The sequence below is a fragment of the Hyperoodon ampullatus genome, assembly GCF_949752795.1.
Source record: "Hyperoodon ampullatus genome assembly, chromosome: 19".
NCBI classification, from domain to species: Eukaryota; Metazoa; Chordata; class Mammalia; order Artiodactyla; family Ziphiidae; genus Hyperoodon; species Hyperoodon ampullatus.
In genome coordinates, this window is record NC_136932.1 from 31842971 (window position 1) to 31865921 (window position 22951).

At 44.6% G+C, this 22951-nt stretch overlaps 1 protein-coding gene and 1 pseudogene across 2 annotated transcripts in view; one reads left to right on the forward strand and one right to left on the reverse strand.

Moving 5' to 3' along the window:
- Positions 1-22951, forward strand: part of SLC47A1 (solute carrier family 47 member 1) — a gene marked incomplete at both ends in the record, with an annotated part of 52296 nt that overhangs the window by 19286 nt on the left and 10059 nt on the right. The window contains 5 exon segments of the mRNA XM_079725549.1: positions 6162-6270; positions 6841-6916; positions 14912-14976; positions 14979-14985; positions 16533-16660. Of these exon segments, the coding sequence (XP_079581675.1) occupies positions 6162-6270; positions 6841-6916; positions 14912-14976; positions 14979-14985; positions 16533-16660 (385 nt within the window).
- On the reverse strand, positions 17929-18726 carry LOC307067450 (V-type proton ATPase subunit D-like; annotated as a pseudogene). The gene has a single exon. The product of its transcript is annotated as a V-type proton ATPase subunit D-like (transcript).

Genomic DNA, 22951 nt, shown 5'->3' on the forward strand with positions numbered 1-22951 from the left:
ATGCCTGGCATGTCTATTGGAAATAACGGAGTTTACTGCAAATAACTTGGTGCTGGGATATGGTGGGGCATAAGGTGCAGACAGTCCCTATCTCTCGTGGCTGGTGGGCTGGCATGGAGATAAGCGAGCAAACAGATGAATAAGAGCACGATATAGACATATAATATGCACCATAGGGCTTCCCTGGTGGCGCAGTGGTTGAGAGTCCGCCTGCCGATGCAGGGGACACGGGTTCGTGCCCCAGTCCGGGAAGATCCCACATGCTGCGGAGCGGCTGGGCCCGTAAGCCATGGCCGCTGAGCCTGCGCGTCCGGAGCCTGTGCTCTGCAATGGGAGAGGCTACAACAGTGAGAGGCCTGCATACCGCAAAAATAAAAATAAAAAAAGCACCATAAAAGAAGCAAACAACAAAAACAAGTCTAAGATGTATGAAAACAGAGACAGACACCTTTTTAGATAGGTGTTGAGGAACGGTCCTCCTGAGTTGCTGTGTAAGCGGAGACGTGAAGGGTGAGAAAGTGCCAGCCCGGGAAGCCCACAGTCAGGGCTGACCACACAGGCCCTGAGATGCAGGGATGCAGGAGAGCCCTTGCATGTTCAGGGACCTGGTACGAGCCCGGTTGAGGGCTTAGCGAGGAGAGAAGCTTCTTGCAGCTGTGTAGAAGCTGGCTTGGAGGACAGGTGTGGGATGGGAGGTGGGAAGGAGGCTGTTGGAATCGTCGAGGGGAGCAAGTGGAAGGCGGCTGGTGGTGGAGGAGGGGCAGAGAGGCTGAGTTAGTGATGCCGTCGGGCAGAGCGGAAGTGACAGAACTAGGGTTTGGATGTGGGAGGCTCGGCAACGCACGGGAAGAATCACAAATGCCTCCAGGGTTTGGGGCTGGAACGACTGTGTGGCGTCGTGCCTTTTACCTTCTGAGGCTTTCTGAATATTCCAGTTCTGCACATATAGGCCCTTTGTTCGTTGTTTTTGAAAAACAGATGCCATCTGGGCAGTAGGATGAGGGGCCATTTTTGTTTCTGTTTACATATGTTTCTTTAGTCTTAAAAATGAAAGAAGGACTTAGTGGGGATTGATGTGGTCGTGTAGGAGTGAGCCGGGAGGGTGTCTAAGGGCAAACCCCAAGACACAGAAGTCAGCAGCAGAAGGAGACCTCCACCAAGAGCCAGGCCCAGGCAGGTGTGGAAGGGGGGCGACCCCGAGAACAGGTCGTGGAAGAAGCCGGGTAGAGGGTGGGAAGGGTCCCTTGGATTTAGGGTCATCGGAGACATTTTGGAGTGAGGAAGAGCAGGAGCCAGCTGTGGGCACTGACCTTCTTGGGGTGAGGAAGCAGAGGCTGCTGGGAGTCAGTTCTGTCTAGAGGATTGGCTGTTGAGGGGGGAAAGATTCCATCAAGGCACAATTTGGTTTTGCTTCTGTTTTTGTTTTTTTAAATTAATTAATTTATTTATCTTTGGCTGCATTGGGTCTTCGTTTTGGTGTGTGGGCTTCTCGTTGCAGTGGCTTGTCTTGTTGTGGAGCATGGGCTCTAGGTGCGCCGGCTTCAGTAGTTGTGGTGCACGGGCTTAGTTGCTCCGTGGTATGTGGGATCTGCCCGGACCAGGGCTCGAACCCATGTCCCTGCATTGGCAGGCAGATTCTTAACCACTGTGCCACCATGGAAGTCCTTGCTTCTGTTTTTAAATGGTGGCCCTGGAGTTTGTTTGGTTTTTGTTTGTTTGTTTGTTTGTTTGCGATACGCGGGCCTCTCACTGTTGTGGCCTCTCCCATTGCGGACCACAGGCTCCGGACGCACGGGCTCAGCGGCCATGGCTCACGGGCCTAGCCGCTCTGCGGCATGTGGGATCTTCCCGGACCGGGGCACGAACCCGTGTCCCCTGCATCGGCAGGTGGACTCTCAACCACTGCGCCACCAGGGAAGCCCTGTTTGTTTGTTTTTAATATTTTTATTTATTTATTTATTTGGCTGTGTTGGGTCTTAATTGCAGCATGTGGGCTCTTCATTGCGGCATGCGGGCTTCTCTCTAGTTGTGGTGTGCAGGCTCTAGAGCGTATGGGCTCAGTAGTTGCAGCACACGGGCTCTCTAGTTGTGGCATGCGGGCTCCAGAGCATGTGGGCTCTGTAGTTGCGGCAAGCAGGCTTAGTTGCCCTGCACCATTTGGGATCTTAGTTCCCAACCAGGGATCAAACCTAAGTCCCCTGCATTGGAAGGTGGATTCCTAACCACTGGACCACCAAGGAAGTCCCGTGGAGCTTGTTTATAGGTGTGCAGTAAACTGAAGCTATCTGCCAATTCTACCTTATTGTCAGATCTTCTGTTTTTCTACCTGTTCTATCACAGGCTTCATTTTTTTAATTAATTTTTGGTTTTAATTGTGGTAAAATACACATAACGTAAAGTCTACCATCTTAACTACCATTTTAACTGCCCAATTCAGTAGTGTTAAGCATATTTTGATTGTTGTACAACCAATCTCCAGAACTTCCTCCTGCAAAACTGAAACTCTGCCCATTGAATAATTCCTGTTCCTCCTGCCCTCAGCCTCTGGCAACCACCATTATCGTTTCTGTTTCTTGTCCCAGGCTTCCCTTTGTTAGAGACTGTGAAGCAATAAGTGTTCATTATTTTTATGGAAAAAAAACAAGTCTCCTTAGTGGGGAACTTAAAATAAAAATGATAAAATACAGAGAAATAATCCACCAAGAGCAAGAGTTAACAGATACAGTAAACAGGAAAGTTAGAGTTTGGAGTTTGAGATGATGGTATAATAATCAGAGAATAGAAAAGTCGTATGTTCAAAATCATTCAACATAAAAGAAGAAATTGAAACCCAAAGAACAATATTTGGAAAAGAACCAAGTAGGATTTTAAAAAATTGAAAATATAGCCACAGAAATGTAATACTTCATAGATTACTTAAAACTGAAAAATCAAATAATGAACTTGAAGATAGATCTGTGGAAATTCCCATAATAAAACAAAGGCATATAAATAGATGGCGTTAGATATGCAGACCAATGAAATAGAATAGAGAGCCCAGAAGTAAACCCTCACATGTATTGTCAAGTGATTTTTGACAAAAACAAATGTTCCTGGGAAAACTGGATATCCACATGCAAAAGAATGAAGTTGGACCTTACCTAACACCATGTGCAAAGATCAACTCAAAGTGGATCTAAGACTTAAAACAATAAAACTCTTAGAAGTATATACATAAGGCAAAAGCTTCACAACATTGGATTTGGCAATGACTTCTTGGATATGACAGCAAAGGCACAGGCAACAAAAGAAAAAATAGACAATTGGACTTTATAAAAATTTTATAATTTTGTGCATCAAAAGACGGTATCAACAGAGTAAAAAGGCAACCCACAGAATGGGAGAGAATATTTGCAAATCACCTATGTGATAAAGATTACTAATCAGAATATATAGACAACTCTTAAAACTCAGTAACAAAAACCAAAACATCCTGATGTTAAAATGAGCAAAGGACTTGAATAGATATTATCTCCAAGGAAGATATACAAATGGCCAATAAGCATGTGAAAAGATGCTCAGTATCACTGATCATTAGGAAATGCAAATCAAAACTACATTGAGACACCTCTTCACACCCATTAGAATGGCTACTCTTGAGAAAAAAAAAAAGAAAAAAGAAAAGAAACAGAAAATAAGTGTTGGCGAGGGTGTAGAAATATTGGAGTGTTGCATTGTTGGTTGGAATGTAAAATGATGCAGCTGCCATGGGAAAATAGAAAAATGGTAGTTCCTAAAAAATTAAAAATAGAATCACCATATGACCCAGCAATTCCACTTTTGGATGTATACCCAAAAGAGTTGAAAGGAGTATCTCAAAGAGATATTTCCAGTCATGTTCACAGCAGACTTATTCACAAGAGCCAAAAGGTGGAAGCAACCTCAATGTCCTTCCACAGATGAATGGTTAAACAAAATGTGATACATACATACAATGGGGTTATCATTATTTTAAAAAAAGGAAGGAGATTCTGACACATGGAACAGTGTGGATGAACCTTGAGGACATTATGCTAAATGAAATAAGCCAGACATAAAAAGACAAATACTGTACAAGTCCACTCATATGTGGTATTTAGACTAGTCAAAATAATAGAGACAGAGTAGAAGGGTGGTTGCCAGGGTCTGGGGGAGGGGGGAGTGAGGATTTATTGTTTAATGGGCACAGGGTTTCAGCTTTAGGAGATGAAAGGAGTTCTGGAGATGATGGTGGTGATGGTTGCACAGCATTATGAACGTATTTAATACCATTGGAGTGTGTACTTTAAAATGTTATAACGGTTAAAAAAAATACACCACATAGTAATCACTGGAATAAGAAGGGAAGAAATGGCTAACACGGTAAATTTCATATTGCGTGTATTTTGCCACAGTAAATACAAGTGAGAAAAAGTAGAACTGGAACATGTGAAAGATGGAGACCCATTATATATCTTATATCTTGTAGGAATTCCACAGGGAGAGGATAGAGACTGGCGGGGATGCCGTATTCAGAGACGTTTGATGAGAGACAGAGACCATTAGATATCTGAAGTAAGACACAAACCTTAATATTCAACAATTATAATGAACATTTTATTGGAGATTCGAGCCTGTGCAATTAGGCAAGAAAAGGAAAATGCATTGATTTATAAACTAAATGGCTGACATGGCTTTCCTGTCCTATTGTTTGTGGATTTTTCTCCAGCAGACCTCTCCCCTGCGTGGGAAGGATCAGTACAGAGGTGGGATCTGTCACATGACATCTTCACTTAAGGGTTTATGCCTGGCGAGGAGGGAGCAGCAGTCCTGACCTCCCCCACTGCCCCACCCCACCTCCCATCCCCCAAGACGAGAAGGGCCTGGCTCTGAGGCACTCACACCACCAGTTGCTGTGCAGTGAGTCTGAGAGGGAGGGCCGGTCGGCAGTGGGGTCTGGCCGTGCTGTCTGTGACCCTGTCATGAGTCCACAGGACTGCTCATCATTGCCTCCTGGGACCCCTGTGGGAAGAACGAGTGGGATGTAGCCTCTTCCTCTTTCTCATCTGGACTTTGGCTTCCTGTTGTCCTTTCCCTCTTCCAGAAGCTCATCAGCTCGCTTAGTCTCAGAGTTGTTAATGAGTTTCTTCTCTGTTAAGCATCTTTACTGACATTTTAGTGGCATTTGGGGAAGGAAGGGGGTTAAGCATGTGAGCTGGCCATTCATCTTGAGCTGAAGCCAATATGTATACTTTGAGCCCACAAGTCTTGTAAACTTTTATATTGTCAGGTCCATTGTTTTTCAAGTTCTTAAACTTAACAATTTTTAATACATATTTTTTATCAACTTCACTTAGGCTGGTTCTCAAACAGCAACAAATTAGACGGCTCTCAGGAGGATGCTGCTTCTAGTAGGAATAAGAAGTTAAAGCTGACATATAAATTATTAAAAGCAGACCTGAGAACTAAAATCAGGTTACTACACAACCCGTGTTTCACAAACAGCCCCTGAAGGCATCACTGCCGTCACAGGAGAACAACCGACATGACCCTGCAAGTTGAATAATGGTCTATTTAAGAAGCAAGCAAGCGTATAGCTTCAGATTTCCATAATCAGTAATTAAAATAAAGTTTGGACATCTACTGTGAAGGGCCATAGTTCGATTTAATGGGTAATTAGACATAGGAATGTTGGACATATAACGTATGGTGGAGTCAGATTGCATCAGCTTTTGCAGAATTCCTACAGTGTGCCAGGCTTTGTTCTAAGTGCTTTTTTCACGATTCATTTCATTTTTACGAATGATTTATATATTTATAGTTCATTAAATCTTGTAGAATGTAGCAAAGTTGAATTGACTCTGATAGTATATGTTTAGCTAATAAGGGAGGTGCTTTGCCCTCAAATCCAGCATCTTTAAGAGGTTCTACTCTGATGCCTCTGATGGGGGCAGCAGTCAGGGCAACTGTTACACATCTGTAACAGTGGGCGAGGCCAAGCCACTTGTTTCCAGTCACACAGCAAGGACGTACTGGAACCGGGTCTAGAACCCGGAGCTCTGACTCTGTCCTGGGTTTCCGCGCAGGTAGACTCTAGTGCAGTGATACTCTGATTTTCAGACCCTCTGACTCCTCCTCGTGATTTTGTGATCATTCATTTCTAGGTGCCTCTAGGCCTTGGTGTGGCAGCCAACGTCCAGGTGGGCAGTGCCCTGGGGGCAGGGGGTGCCCAGCAGGCACGACACTCCTGTGCCACCATCCTCCTGTGTGCAGGTGAGTGTGGCACTGCTGCTCACTGGCCGCAGCTGTATCTAAGTTTAGAAATATATATCATAATTTCTCTGGGAATTGACTTACATGTGTAAACTCAACTGAAATCTTTCTTCTTTATGCTGACTCCTGTTTACTCAGTTAAATAAAGCTCCTAAATATGATTTTCTGTTATTAGGTACCAATTAAATACTGTTCCACTTGGTACTAACAGGAATCATTTCAAAGGCAGTTGTTATCATGTGCAGGCTTATTTCTGACCAGAATCTGTGTGCCCAGCTGTCCAGGTTCCTGGATCACTGACCCTTAGGCAGTTTGAATGTTCTGGAATCTGAGCAGTTAGAGAAGATTCTGATTATGTTGTCATCTTATTGAACATCTTTTCTATGAGTCTCCCTTAGAAAAAGAAGTTAGAATCATCTGACCTTAGGTGCTCTTTTCCTAGACAGTAAGAAGAAACACTTTATTACATTTCTTAAATCATTGACACAAATAGCTCATGAGAAGTCAGTACGAGGATTTATCACACTCGGGAGCATTTTCATTTCCTGTTGTTTCTTCTGTATTTTCCAGGTGTTTGCGCACTTGTAACGGGTATCTTACTTGCTGCTTTAAAGGATGTGGTTGCCTATGCATTTACCAGTGACAAATATGTACCATATTCTAGGAGAACATTTTTAGTTTTATGCTTTCTTTCTTCACTATACTTTTCTGACTCTGAGAGGTGAGTAGCATTTTACTCCATAGGAAAATCTGTAGTGCAGCTGGGAGTAAATTTGAACACATTTGAATGAAGGAAGCCCATGGAAACCCCCTCCACCCCTCCAATACCCAGTTCATTTATCAAACACAAGTGGGCTTTCTCTTATGCTCAGTGTGTTTTTGCTCAGAGATGCACAGAAAAAGCACGTGGAAAAAAACCTCATCCCCAGAAAGGCACCTCCCCCCGTCCAGGGCACGCTGGCAGCAAGCACCCCTGAATCATCTGGGCAGTGTTTGCATAAACCACTGACCCAATGTTAGGTTGAATTTTACTGCATTTTCTGTAATGATGTGTTTGCGTAATTATTTAGATGCAATAAAGTGTCTTGAGTAAACCAAATCCTTAGGAAAAAGCTTCAGTAATTTGCACCAGTTGCCTCAGATTATGCTTATGGAGAAATTCGGTTTTATTACTTTTAAGTGTACTCTTCTAGTTTCACCCAACCCCACTAGTCTTAGACCAGTGCTTAAATATATTCTTGTAAAATCTTAGGGCTAGGGAGGTGGTCAGATGGAGGCACAGAAACTAGATTTACCCTCCTGCCTTAAACAACTAAAAAACTGGACAAAATCTGTATTTCAAAAAATGGCTTTCAGACATTGGACCACAGGCAGCCCAGATAAATCCCTGAGGAGAACCCCATGATTGCCCCAGCTTACTGTGAGGGAGTTTCCAGGACAAAGTGCAGACGGGGGCCCTGGGAAAGACCCCCCATCTCCTTGGGTTGGGGAAATGGAGTTGGGAGTGGGGAAGCTCTGTGGCAAGTTCCCAGGCAGAGTCCCAGAGCAGGGAGAGCACCTGGAGGGCGCCCAGAGAGCACTTTGGAGTTGTATGGAAGCTCTCCCTCAAGTCTTCAGCCGACCGCTGAGCCGATTGTGCGTGTAAGGGTCCCAGGGGAGTGGGGTGAGGGACGGAAAGGAACACCCAAAAGGAGCAGGCAGAACAATCCCTGAAGCTCATAAAGGGTCGGGAAGAGTTTGTGTTCCCACTATGTGGAATGAACAAAACCTCGTCATGCATGGGATGGGTGGTGGAGTTCTCAGAAGGACCTTGCCTCAGTAGAAGGAAAATTAGCCCTAGAATGAAGCCTGCTCTGGTCCCACCTAACAAAGCTTAAAAGCAGACTTTGAAAGGATCAAATTGTATCTAAGAAATTTAACTGTATTACAGCTCAAGAGTACTTAAATTATTACAAGAACATGCAGTATTCGACAAACTAAAATTCACAATGTCTGCATCTAATTAGAAATTACCAGGCATACAAAGGAGCAAGAAATTAAAATCCACAGAAACATCAATCAGTTGAAACCAACCCAGAAATGAAACATATGATAGAATTAGTACACAGGGATATTAAAAATTTTAATAACTATGTTTTGTATTTTCAAGAAGATAGAGGAAAACATGAGCATGCTAAAGTAAGACATCAAAGATTTTTTAAAAAACAACAAATTGAACTTATAGAGCTGAAAGGAAATGTCTGAAATGAAAATATATTGGATGAGAGTAACAGCAGATTAGAATAGTGTAGAAGAAAAGATTAGTGAACTTGAAGATAGAGCAATAGTACACATCCTAAATGAAATGCAGTGAGAAAAAAGACTGGAAAAATATGAACATCAGTGAGCTGTGATTGGCCTAAAAAGGCTGTAACTAGAGTTCTCAAAACAGAGAGGAGAGGGGACAGGAAAAAAATTTGAAGAAATAATGGCAAATCTTTCTAAATTTGGTAAGATCTTAGAATTAAAGAGATCTAAAAGGCTATTTGATGTAATCACTCATCTTACATCAGGATTCCTCCAAAACATCCTTGCCAGGTTGTCCAACTTACACTTTCATAACCTCAGTGGGTGAGGCTCTTGCTACCTCTGAAGGCAGCTTTGATTCTCAGGATACCTTCCTTTCTTTTTTTAAAATTTATTTATTTATTTATTTATTTATTTATTTATGGCTGTGTTGGGTCTTTGTTACTGTGCGCGGGCGTTTTCTAGTTGCGGTGAGTGGGGACTACTCTTTGTTGCAGTGCATGGGCTTCTCATTGCAGCGGCTTCTCTTGTTGTGGAGCACGGGCTCTAGGTGCGCAGGCTTCAGTAGTTGTGGCTCGCAGGCTCAGTAGCTGCAGCTCATGGGCTCTAGAGTGTGGGCTCAGTGGTTGTGGCACATGGGCTTAGTTGCTCCGCGGCATGTGGGATCTTCCTGGACCAGGGCTTGAGCCCGTGTCCCCTGCATTGGCAGGTGGTTTCTTAACCACTGGGCCACCAGGTAAGTCCCAGGACACCTTCCTTATTTTGAGCTGAAATGTACCCATAATTTTCACCCACTTATTCTGGTTCTTGTGCTTGTAGGAATCTAAATCCATTTCTGAGTTACAGCCTGAAGATATTTGAAGGCATCTCTCATGCTCTCTTCTCCATGGTAACCGTCTGAAATTCCTTCAGACATTTCCCATGGAATGTGATTTTGAGTCTCCACTGTCAAATTCATACAAACCTGAAGGCAGTGCTCTTAGCTCCATTTAGAGCAGAACTGTGTCCATTGTACCTCATTCTACATGATGGACTTCTGGTGAAGTATTAGGTTTTTGGTGGCTGCACCACACTATGTCTGACCAGCCCTAGCATCCACATTCTGCCCTCCTGTGGTTATCTTCTTGAACCCAAATGCAGATCCTACTTTTGTACCCATTAATCTTTATTTTCTTATTTTTTGACTCATCTTGACATTTTGGGTTCCTAATTCTGTCAGTGACAGTATTTCCTATCCTTTTCAGCTTCTGGCATCTGTACATGTGATACATGCTTGTATATCTCAATTTCCTCCTCCTTTGCCTAAAACTCTGGCATCTTCATTATAGTGTTCTCACCCCCCAGACCCTAGCAGCATCCCGGCTGAACTCAGTATCCACGTGGATGAGCCGTGTAGTGCCCCAGTAATCTCTGCTCTCCGCAGGCACACTCTCCCGTGGTCATGCCTGGGGCTTTGTCATTACGTAACTGTTCCAGCTCCAGTCCTCAGTTGGCCATAACTGCAATGCTTCCAACAGCCATGTCTACTGAGGATTCTTCAGCTGCTTGGGCTCTCTAGTCTGTTGACTCCTCTGGTCCTGCACTCTTTCTCAGTCCATCATGACATTCCTGCCTTTACGCCTTCCCTTATGTAGCGTAGGTGCCATGGCTTATTGTTTGAGGAATTCCTGAATCCCTCCTGTGTGGCAGAACCCCAGCCTGGAGGACCCCATGTGCACACTGTCTGTGTCAGTAGGCATCACTTTTGGAAAAGTCACGGAAGAGGGCATGTTGGTTCCACTAGAAACTTATGGCCACAGTTAGACCCTCAGCATTGTCCATCTTGCTTTTCTTTGGCCATCTCACTGTCCATCATTGCAGTCCATATTAGACCTTCTCCACTCTCCTCAAACCACTGACCCCACTGTACCACCCTCAGCCATCACTCTCAGCAAATGACTTGCCTCCCCCTTGAGTTTATCCTGTTTGGAGTTTGTTGAGTCTCTTGGATTCATGTCTTTTATCAGATTTGGGAAGTTTTCAGCCATTCTTCAAATATTTCTTCTGTCTTTCTCTCTCACCTCTGGCACTCCCATTATGTGTGGGTTGGTATATTTGATGGTGTTCCAACAGGTCTTCATTTTTCTTCATTCCTTTTTCTTTCTGTTCCTTAGTCTAAATCTCAATTTGCTTACCTTAAGGTTCACTGATTCTTCCTTCTGCCAGCTCAAATCTACTGTTGAGGCCCTCTAGTGAATATCTCATAATTATTTTTTGGATTTTTCAACTCCACGGTTTTTATTTTTTATAATTTCTGTCTCTTTATTGATATTATCTATTTGGTGAGGCATCATTCTCATACCTTCCTTTAGTTCTTTAGACATGGTTTTCCTTAACTCTTTGAATATATTTGAAATAGATGATTTAAAAGTCTGTTTTAGCGAGTCCAAAGTCTGTGCTTCCTCAGAGACAATTTTTATTTATTCCTTTTTTCACCCTGTACATGACTCATATAATTTTTTGTTGAAAACTAGACTTGGGTTTTTTTTTAATGGAAGTCTAGTTGATTTACAATGTTGTGTTAATTTCTGCTGTACAGCAAAATGATTCAGTTATACATATATAAATATATTCTTTTTCAGATTCTTTTCCCTTATAGGTTGTTACAAAATTTGACTATAGGTCCCTGTGCTCTACAGCAGGACCTTGTTTTTTATCCATCCTATATAGTTTGCCTCTGCAAACCCCACACTCCCACTCCACCCCTCCCCCACGGCCACCGCATGTCTGTTCTCTATGTGAAACCTAGACATTTAAAAATATTATAATGTGGCAATTCTGGAAATCATATTCACCCCCTCCCCTAGGTTCTTGTTGTCGATGCTCTTGTTTGCTTAGTGACTTCTATGAACTATTTCGGTAAAGGTCTGTATTCTTTGAGTGTGGCCACTGAAGTCTCTGCTGCATTAGCTTAGAGGTCAGCTAATGATTGGACAGTCTGCATCCCAAACATCCCCCAGTCTTTGCTGACGGGCTCTCTACATGCGTCAGGTTCACCTTCAACACCCAGCCAGGCAGTTTACAGCTTGGTCTTAACTTTCACTTCCTGTTCGTGCAGAGTCTCAAGTTCAGCCCCAGGTGAGAGCTTAGGCCCTTCCTGGTCTTCCTTTTTTTTTTTTTCTTCCCTGACCTTTCTTGAGCCTCTGTGCAGCCCTAGGCGTGTGCATGGCCTTCTAGATCCCCAGTAACATGTCAGAGCTTCCAGAGCGAGCCCTGATACACCCCACATCCCCAGTCTTTCCTACCAAGCTGGTTGGTTAGTCTGTTGTTTGTCCTGTTTCCACTGCCTCAGGAAGCAGCAACTAGAACATTTGCCTGTAAATTTTTTTTCTTTAAATAAATTTATTTATTTATTTATTTATTTTTGGCTGCATTGGGTCTTTTTTGTGGTGTGTGGGCTTCTCATTGTGGTGGCTTCTCTTGTTGCGGAGCACGGGCTCTAGGCATGCAGGCTTTGTAGTTGTGGCTCATGGGCTCTAGAGCACAGGCTCAGTAGTTGTGGCGCATGGGCTTGGTTGCTCCGCAGCATGTGGGATCTTCCCAGACCAGGGCTCGAACCCGTGTCCCCTGCATTGGCAGGTGGATTCTTAACTGCTGTGCCACCAGGGAAGTCCTGCCTGTAAATATTTTTGACAAACAACCTTCTAAAGGTCAACTTCTGCACTGGGCAGTTGGAGCCTGATGAAATAAAGACAGCCTTTTGGGGGGTCTTCTAAGGAGCCACCAGACAGGTGGCCTTTTGTGAATTAGTAACTATAATTTGGGAATGAGCCTTAAAAAGAGTTTGACCCACTCTTCCACCTCCAGCCTTGGAAGTATGTGTGGGCTGTTACTTTAAGCTTACTGCTGAGCTGGGAGCAGGGGATGACACCACAGAGCTGTCATTACCAAGATTCAGCCACTTTTCTTGAATATGGGCTCCCCAAGTAACTGCAAGCCTTTGGTTAATTTCCATAGTTCTGAGAAAGTCAACTCTGACAATATTTGCCAGTTGTGACAATCTCCTTTTCCCTACTTTCCTGTTTCTCTGTATGCTTTGTAAATTTTTAAGAACTGGACGTTTTTAATATTGTACTGTGATAACTCTGGAAACCAGGCTCTCCTCCCTCCCCAGGCAGTGCCGTTCTTGCTTTTTGTCATTGCTCGTCTGCAGTTCTCCCATTCGTTTGGTGACTTTTCTAAACCAGTTTTTACAGAGACTGTGTTCCTTGTCATGTGTGGTGTCTGCTATCTCCGCAGTCAGCCAATGCCCGACAGAGTTTTTTTTTTTTCCTTCTTTTTTTTTTTTGGCCACACAGCTTGCAGATCTTAGTTCCCCAACCAGCGACTGAACCTGGGCCACAGCAGTGAAAGCACCAAGTCCTAACAACTGGACCCCCAGGGAATTCCCAAAGAAGAGTTTCTTAAAAGTTTATGTCTCCTTAAATTAAATTACTCAGCAGGCACTGCCTGGGAAGGCACTTCGGCCCAGAGGGGTTAAGACAATGGGCCTGCCTCTCTCTGTCAGTCCCAGAAATTTTATTTTTCTGGAAATCTTTCAGATATTCTTTTTTCTTCTATAAATTTATTTATTTTTGGCTGCGTTGGGTCTTCGTTGCTGCGCGCGGGCTTCTTCTAGCTGTGGCAAGTGGGGGCTACTCTTCGTTGCGGTGCGTGGGCTTCGCATTGCGGTGGCTTCTCTTGTTGTGCAGCATGGGCTCTAGGCACGCGGGCTTCAGTTGTTGTGGCGCACGGGCCCAGTTGCTCTGCAGTATGTGCAGTCTTCCTGGACCAGGGCTCGAACCCCTGTCCCCTGCACTGGCAGGTGGACTCTCAACCACTGTGCCACCAGGGAAGTCCCTTTCAGATATTCTTTTTGTCCTTGGCCATGCTTAGGTGCAGGTGAATCTTTGATTCTGCCTGGCACTTTGTAGACTTTCAGTCTCAAGCAGTGGATTTTTCTTTAGCTCTAGGAAATTTAGATATATGATAGAATTTATGGATTAATTTGACATTTGTCTTTTCTGTGGTTACCTGTGTTTTGGGATATTTCCTCAGATTTACCATTAAAATTTAGTCTCTAGCCATGTCCATTTCATTACCCAGTCTTTAAGTGGAATGCTGTATTTTAGTGTTCATATTTTTCATTTCCAGTTAATTTTCCCAACTGCTCTTTTTCCTTAAATGCCTACTGTTTATGAATATTTCTAAGAATAGGAATTATAATTTTTAAAAGTTTCTCTCTTTGTATTCTTTCTGTTTCCTTTTGCATCAGCTCTTCTGCCTGCTCATTTTGGTGTTTTGTTTGTGTTGTTGATTTTCTTCAGTGTTTGGTGCATGTTGGTTTAATGTTTATACTTGTGAAGGAAGGACCACGTTTTCACTTTGACTAGTAGAGACAGTGCAGGGTTAGCTGACGCTGCCGTCCTGGGTCTGCTCCGCGGAGGTCACTGCTCTGGTGAGAGGGTTACCTGCGGGCTCTGCCTGAGTTGGTGGCACCTGCTGGCTAACGGTTTTCCCCTCAGGCCGAGGGGAGAGAGGCCAGAGCTCTGGGGGGAGCACTGCTGTCTGTTGTGTGTTTTGCATCCACACTGGCTCCATGGTGTAGGCCTGCGGTCACCGCCACTCTGCTGAGTCGTTCTCCAGGGCCCCTGAGCCCCACGCAAGGCCCCCAAGCCCCACGCGAGGCCCTCGCCAGACAGACCTTCCAGCACAGCCGCCAGAGCTCAGGGCATCCCTGAGGAGGCAGATGTTTTCTCTACCTTGAACACTGGCCTCCAGCTGCATTTTTGAGGAAGACTCCTAGCCACAGGGGAAGATTACCCTTCACAGGCTGAAACCTGCTGCTTTTTCTTCCCAACCCTCACTTTTTTTTTTGAATTTTATTTTATTTATTATTTATACAGCAGGTTATTACCTATTTTATACATATTAGTGTATATATGTCAATCCCAGTCTCCCATTCATCACAGCACCCCCCTGCCCACCACCACTTTCCCCCTTTGGTGTCCATACGTTTGTTCTCTACATCTGTGTCTATTTCTGCCCTGCAAACCAATTCATCTGTAACCAACCCTCACATTTTTATACTCATCAACAGAACTTTTAAGAATTAGGCTCTGTCGTGGCAGCCTAGCCCACGTCCCTTTCGACCTAAATTCTAACTGGTGACATTGAAGTTAGTGAGGTTTTATCGTGTCCTCATTTTATCAAATAGGAAAGTAGTATGTGGACTGAGTTGACTGGTCGGTCACTCTGGCAGTTTCGTCCAGCCAGCAGGTGATTAGTGCTACACTTAACTGTAAGTTTTGGGTCACTGACTCTTTTTCTCCAACAGAGATATTGTGTCCCTTGTGAGCCAAGTGATGCCCATTTTTGCTCCCTTTCATCTGTTTGATGCACTTGTGGTGAGTATTTGCAGTGATTTTACCTCTGTGTACTATATGCAGCACGATCTTGTTTTGTGTGTCTAGTTTTTGTTCTGTTTTGTTTTTTGCGGTACGTGGGCCTCTCACTGTTGTGGCCTCTCCGATTGCGGAGCACAGGCTCTGGACGCACAGGCTCAGCAGCCACGGCTCACCGGCCCAGCCGCTCCGTGGCATGTGGGATCTTCCCAGACCGGGGCACGAACCTGTGTCCCCTGCATCGGCAGGCGGACTCTCAACCACTGCACCACCAGGGAAGCCCTGTGTGTCTAGTTTTGAATTGAATGCCCATGGTTACATTTCTGAAAAGAGGGAGCTCTTGCTTCGAGCAGTCACAGCCACTTGAGGGACAGACTGGTTAATTAAGAGTGTAGCATCTCAAGTGGGGGAGGCCTGAGTTAGCCACCCTCCCCTACTTCATCTGGGGCTGGATGCTCTGTGTGACTCCTGGCTACGTGGTGACACCTCCAAGGTGGGCCGTGCTACCTCGGAGTCCACTCTGACCTCTAGAAGGTCCATCTCCTGGCTAACCTTCTCTAGGTTTACAGGTATTTGAAGACTCTTGTGCTAAACCCTGGAATCATCCCTTGAGGCTTCTTCCTGGTTTCAGCAATTAGTCCTCATGACATGATTTTTGGGTCCATTTGCCATCTTGCTTTTCTTCCCAAGGGATTCCTTCTACTGTGTCACACTCACTCTGAAGATGTGGTGCCCATGACTGGACACTGGCCGTGGCAAGAATGTGACAGAGAGCAAGACAGTCATCACCCCTCTGGCTCTGGGCATTTTTTTTTTTCTTTGCGGTACGCGGGCCTCTCCCATTGTGGAGCACAGGCTCCGGACGTGCAGGCTCAGCGGCCATGTCTCACAGGCCCAGCCGCTCCGCAGCATGTGGGATCTTCCCGGACTGGGGCACGAACCTGTGTCCCCTGCATCAGCAGGCGGACTCTCAACCACTGCGCCACCAGGGAAGCCGTCTGCGCATTTTTGAAGCCTCACTGGATTAATATTTTTCAGCCATGATATCAGACTAGTTTCTGCTGAGACTTCCATCAATGAAACCTCTACATTATTTAAAACTATGCTTTTATGAACTATTTTTAAATAGAGATTTAAATGTTGTTACTTGTTGGGTTTCTGGATGAAAACTGCTGTAGTTGTTGTTAACGTAACTTTTTAAAAAAATTATTTATTTGGTTTTGTGGGGTCTTAGTTGCAGCTCACAGGCTCCTTAGTTGTGGCCCATGGGCTCCTTAGTTGCGGCATAAGAACTCTTAGTTGTGGCATGCATGTGGGATCTAGTTCCATGACCGGGGATCGAACCCAGGCCCCCTGCATTGGGAGCGCAGAGTTGTATCCACTGTGCCATCAGGGAAGTCCCTTAACATAACTTTAGAATGCAAATGTTCTCCTTTATCTCTTACGTAAGGTGTGGTCCCTGTCTTGAGATAGGGTATGTGACTGTATTCAGAGCTGTGAAATACCAGGTTGTGTTCTGACCTGATGTGATGATGACACCTGAATGACTGCAAGACTGGTTTTGGTCCTGAGAGGTGCAGGAAAACAAAAGATGTGTGCTTTCCTGAATGCCATTGGTTATTATGTTTTTAGTTTTCCCCTTGGAGCATCTCTGATGTTTGCTGCTAATCATGGGATAATAGATATGTATCTGATTCCTTGGTGACTTACCTTACATCTCACTTGTCCTGTTAGGATAAACTGCTTGAGATACAAAGCAGTTGTCTGGAAAGTGACCCGTGTGGAATAGGAAAAATGATTTTCTCCCTTTGGTATATGAAAACAATTTGTGTATTCAGTATACAAAAACACTGGAAATGTCAACTTGAAGAAAATAAACATGACCCTGCCCTCAGGATGAGACCAAGATTAAGTAATTACACAATTATTCCATTTGGGGTAAGTACTGTGAAAGCTGTGATCCCCTATGATGGCTTGGAACAGCTCCTTGAGGTCGTAATGCATTAGCTTAGTCCTGAGCCGTGACTAGAATCACCTAGACAAGGTGACCGCAGTTTGTTGAAAAACTTCTTTCTCTGTTGAATGGTCTTGGCACCCTTGTCGAAAATCAGTGGACCAGAGACGTGTGGGTTTATTTCCGGACTCTGTTCTGCTTCATTGGTCTCTATGTCCAGCTCACGCCAGTACTGCACTGTTGGGATTACTGTAGCTGTGCGGTAAGTTTTTGTTTTTTAAATTAAATTATATTTTTTTATACAGCAGGTTCTTCTTATCTATTTTATACAAGTTTTAAAAAATTTTTATTGAAGTATAGTTGATTTACAATGTTAATTTCTGCTGTACAGCAGTGACGCAGTTATACACATATAGACATTCTTTTTCATATTCTTTTTTTTTCATTTTTAAATCATTTTACTGCATATTACCATCGTCACATTTGAATTGGCAGAACTGTTTCCATTGAAAGACAAGACAGACCTGTTATTCAAGGAAGAATAAGTGAAGGTTTTCATAATGTTTGAGAAGTCCCACAGTAACTAACACAAGGATGGTTGCAGCAGTCTCAGACAATGGTGTGCAAGTAGGAACAAAGGGTGTTCCAGCAGTAGCTGGCCTACATGTGTAGGCCTGAGACCACTGCTGTTTCCTAAGGGGAATTTCTTAATATGTTGGTAAGCAGGTCACTTGCAACAGACATGTAAGTGGAGTAGGGTGACACTTCGCAGAATAAATTCTCTAAGTTTCTGGGCAGGTTCTACAAATCTCATTGGTGATAAATGGTTGCTGAATTATGATTCTGCAAAGGTAATCCCATAAACAGACATCAGGGAATTTTACAACTGGTGAAATTCTTAGGCCAAAAATTAAATAGCCACACACACCAAACCTACACACCGTGAATTAAAATGATGCCATGTTAGGCCTTCTGAAAGAATCAGAGCAGGAAAGATTATTCAAAGAGAAGATCCTCATCCTTCTCTTCAGCCAGAAGATTAGCAGGTTCCATCACCTCTCCAGCTGCTCTCCGTTGTTCCAAGTCCTCAGACTTTTCCTTGAGAATCTTTTTTTTCTCCTGTATTTTCTTTAACCTATAGAACTCTCTCTCTCTCATCCAGCTCTGTGATGATATAAGCAAGGGTACGTTCAATCTGGGGAATGATGACATGTTCAATGGCATTTACATGCCTGTTGGTTATCTTAATAGCTTCATCCAAAGTAACAAAGGAAGTCTGCACCGAAGCTAGTTCCACCAGTAGTTCCACTGCTTTGGCGTAATTCCTCTTCAGTTTAGCCAACTGTTCGCCACCTCTGGCTAAACCAGTCAGTTCATAACTGTCAGTTCCTTCATGGTACTGTTCAAATACTGGCAAAGTAACACACCTGCTACGTTATCTTTCTTTGCTCTAATCTTCACTTGGGCTTTATTTACATTTTGGATTACTGTGGTGCTGAAGTCCCCTGCTGTGAACTTGGCCTCAGCAAGTGAAAAGGCAGCTTCTCTCATCACTTCACCCATCAACATTTTAGTCTCTATTATCTTCTTAAGGATCTGTCGAAATCGAAGAGTTAAGGCGTCAGATTTTTTCTTTAGGAGGTTTCGACCTGTCTGTGCTCCTTTTAACCGAGCCCTCATGATGGTCTGTGCCATTCTCGAGGGAAAGATTTCAATTCGGTCTTTGCCCGACGTTCTGATGATGACTGTTCGGACCGGGTCCCTGGCCAGGCAATCGTCCATATTCTTTTCCATTATGGTTTATCACAGGATACTGAATGCAGTTCCCTGTGCTCTACAGTAGGGCCTTTTTTATCCATCCTATATATAATAGTTTGCATCTGCTAATCCCGGACCCCCAGTCCATCCCTGCCCCGCACCCTGGGAACCACGAGTCTGTTTCTGTTCCTTGATATGTTCATTTTGTTCCTTTGTGTATTTTAGATTCCTGTGCAGTAAGTTTTGAAATTAGAAAGCGAAGTATTCCAAGTTTGTTCTTTTCCAGTTTTTTTGTTTTGCCCATTTAGGGCCCTTTCCAGTTCCATATGACTATGAGGGTTAGATTTTCCATTTTTGTAAAAAAGGCCGTTGGAATTTTTTAGCGGGACTGCACTGAACCTGTTAGACTGCTTTGGAGAGAATACTGCCATCTTAAAAATATCAAGTCTTCCAATCCATGAATACAGAACGTCTTTCCATTTATTTGGGTCTTTAATTTCTTGCATCAGTGTTTTGTAGTTTTCATTGTACAAGTCTTTGACCTCCTTGGTTAAATTTATTCCTAGATATCTGATTCTCTTGGATGCTACTGTAAATGGAATTATTTTCTTAATTTCCTTTTCAGATTGTTCTTTGCTGGTGTATTGAAACACAGCTGATTTTTGTGTGTTGATCTTATAAGTTTGCTGAATTCATTGATTAGCACTAGTATTTTTGTGTGTATGAATTCTTTAGAATTTTCTATATACAGGGTCACGTCATACATAAATAGAAAGTCTTACTCCTTTTCCAATTGTAATGGCTTTTAGGTCTTTTTCTTGCCTTATTGTTCTACAATAGGGTTTTAACATTTTTCTGTATTCTCCTGCAGTACTTTTATTTTTATTTTTTTAGTCTTTATTGGAGTATATTTGATTTACAATGTTGTGTTGGTTTCAGGTGTACAGCAAAGTGAATCAGTTATACATATACATATATCCACTACTCCCATATGTCATTACAGAGCAGTTTTATTTTTAGTTAAAAAATAATGTAAAGCTATAGTTTACAGGATGTGAGATAATTTTCATGAAGGGCTTTTGCAGAAATACGCTAACCGTTTATGTAAATTAAGTCACTCAAATTTATGATGACATCAGATGCGATCTCCTGTTAGCTCCGTTTTACACTTGGAGAAGCTAAAGCCTGAACAGGTGAAGTAATGTGTCCCGCAGACAGTACGTGACAAGACAGGATTTGAACCCAGATGCCCCCAGAGCCTCTCTTTTACTGCAATGCATGTCTCTTAGGTTTATGATTCCCTCATTCATCCTGAAGATTCACTGCGCACCTGTGTGCATTGGCCCTGGGTGGTGCTGGAATCTGGGGAATGTGAAGATAAACAGGCCAGATCCCCGTTTGTTGTGAGCTCACCCCAGGCTCTTGGGTTTTATTCCTCTCTGTCCTTTGGCACCCTTTCCATCTTACACTCTTGGGATGCAGGCCTTGCCCGAGGGTCCTCTTGCTGACCTGTCCCCACTCTCCTCCCTGGAAGGCCCAGGGCTCTCAGCTCTCATCTCGGGGCCTGACTTGGAGCCTGAGCCCTTGGCTGCCCAGGTGTTCCTTGTTGGTCACACCATCACCTCTGGTTCCTGGCCCCTTCCTGGTTCAGTCCCCTGGTCAAGAGCCCGGCCCCAGTCACGCTACCAAGTCTTACCAGCTCCGACTCTGTAATCTCTCTCGTCTTGTAGAAAGTGGGGTTTATCGCACTTTCAGGGGAGAGGAGTTGAGAGTGTGTGATGGCTGTGGCGTTTATCTGAGCGTTCATCATCTCCAGCAAACTCTGCACCCACTCAGGTGCTCTTTGTTACACTCATTAAGGGGGTCTCGCTCAGCATCCGGTTTCCTGTTGTTGGGGGTCAGTGAGGGGACGTATTTGAGGCAGATTCTGTTTTCCAGACACCTTGTTTTTTCCTCAGGGAAATTCTTCCCTCCTGGGTTTCATCTCAAGATAGGACCAGTAGGAGCCGGAGGAAGATGGCGGAAGAGTAAGACGCGGAGATCACCTTCCTCCCCACAGATACATCAGAAATTCATCTACACGTGGAACAACTCCAACAGAACACCTACTGAACGCTGACAGAAGACCTCAGACCCCCCAAAAGGCAAGAAACTCCCCACATACCTGGGTAGGTCAAAAGAAAAAAAGAATAAACAGAGACAATAGGATATGGACGGGACCTGCACCAGTGGGAGGGAGCCGTGAAGGAGGGAAGGTTTCTACACACTACAAGCCCCTTCGAGGGCGGAGACTGCAGGTGGCGGAGGGGGAAAGCTTCGGAGTAGCGGAGGAGAGCACAGCAACAGGGGTGTGGAGGGCAAAGCAGAGAGATTTTGGCACAGAGGATCGGTGCCCTCAGGCACACACCAGCCCGAGAGACTTGTCTGCTCGGCCGCCAGGGCGGGCGGGGCTGGGAGCTGAGGCTCGGGTATCGGCTTTCAGTCGGAGCGCAGGGAGAGGTCTGGGGCTGGCGGCAGGAAGAGACCCTGAAGGGGTTAGTGCTAGCCCGGAGGGAGTCCGGGGAAAGGGTCTGGAGCTACCGGAGAGGCAAGAGACTTTTTTCCCTTTTGTTGCCTGGTGCACGAGGAGAGGGCATTCCCCTCCCTCCCCTCTGCCTGAGTGAGCCAGAGCCCCCGAATCAGCGGCTCCTTTAAACCCGTCCTGTCTGAGCGAAGAACGGACGCCCTCCGGCGACCTACGCGCAGAGGCGGGGCCAGGTCCAAGGCTGAGACCCGGGAGCTGTGAGAGCAGAGACAGGGAAATCTCTGCAGCCTCCGAGGCAGCGGATTAAAGCTCCACGGTCCATTTGATGTGCCCTGCGTCTGTGGAGTGCATGAATGGACAGCGAATCATCCCAAATTGAGGAAGTGGACCTTGAGGACAAGATTTAAGACTTCCCCCCCTTTTTTTTCCTCTTTTTACAACGAATAATCTCAAATTAAGGAGGTGGACTTAGCAAGATTTCAGACTTTTCGCCCTTTTCCTCTTTTTACAACGAATTATCCCAAATCGAGGAGGTGGACTTGGAGAGCAAGATTTTTGATTTTTCCCCCTGCTCTCTTTTTGTGAATGTGTATGTGTAATCTTCTGTGTAAGATTCTCTCTGTATAGCTTTGCTTCCACCATATGTCCCAGGGTTCTTTCGGTCCGTGTTTTTTTTCAATAATTACTTTTTAATTTTAATAACGCTACTATATTTCATACTTTATTCTATTTTACTTTACCTGCTTTTTCTTTTTTTCCTCCCTTCCCTTCCTCCCTCCCTCCGCTCCTCCTTTCCTTCTTTCTTTTTCTTTCCTCCATCCCTCCCTCCCTCCCACCCTTCTTCTTTCCACTTTCTTTTTCTTTCCTCCCTCCCTCCCTCCCTCCCTCCTGTCTTTCTTTCTTTCATTCCTCCCTCCCTCCCTCTCTTCTTCCATTCACTCTTCCTTTTGCTTTCATTCCTCCCTCCCTCCCTCCTTTCTTTCCTTTCTTTCCATCCTTCCTCCCTCCCTCCTTTCTTTCTTCCTTCCTTACTTCCCTTCTTCCTTTCTTTCAATCTCTCTTTCTTTCTTCTACTAATTATTTCTTTCTACTTTTTCTCACTGTTATTCTGAGCCGGGTGGATGAAAGGCTCTTGGTGCTGCAGCCAGGAGTTAATGCTGTGCCTCTGAAGTGGGAGAGCCAACTTCAGGACACGGGTCCACAAGAGACCTCCCAGCTCCACATAATATCAAGCAGCGAAAATCTCCCAGGGATCTCCATCTCAACACCAGCACCCAGCTTCAGTTAACGACCAGCAAGCTACAGTGCTGGTCACCCTATGCCAAGCAACTAGCAAGGCAGGAACACAACCCCACCCATTAGCAGAGAGGATACCTAAAAACATAATAAGGCCACAGGCACCCCAAAACACACCACCAGACGTGGACCTGTCCACCAGAAAGACAAGATCGAGCTTCAACCACCAGAACACAGGCATTAGTCCCCCCCACCAGGAAGCCTACACAACCTACTGAAACAACCTTAGCCACGGGGGACAGACACCAAAAACAACGGGAACTACGAATCTGCAGCCTGCAAAAAGGAGACCCCAAACACAGTAACATAAGCAAAATGAGAAAGCAGAAAAACACACAGCAGGTGAAGGAGCAAGATAAAAATCTACCAGACCTAACAAATGAAGAGGTAATAGGCAGTCTACCTGAAAAAGAATTCAGAATAATGATAGTAAAGCTGATC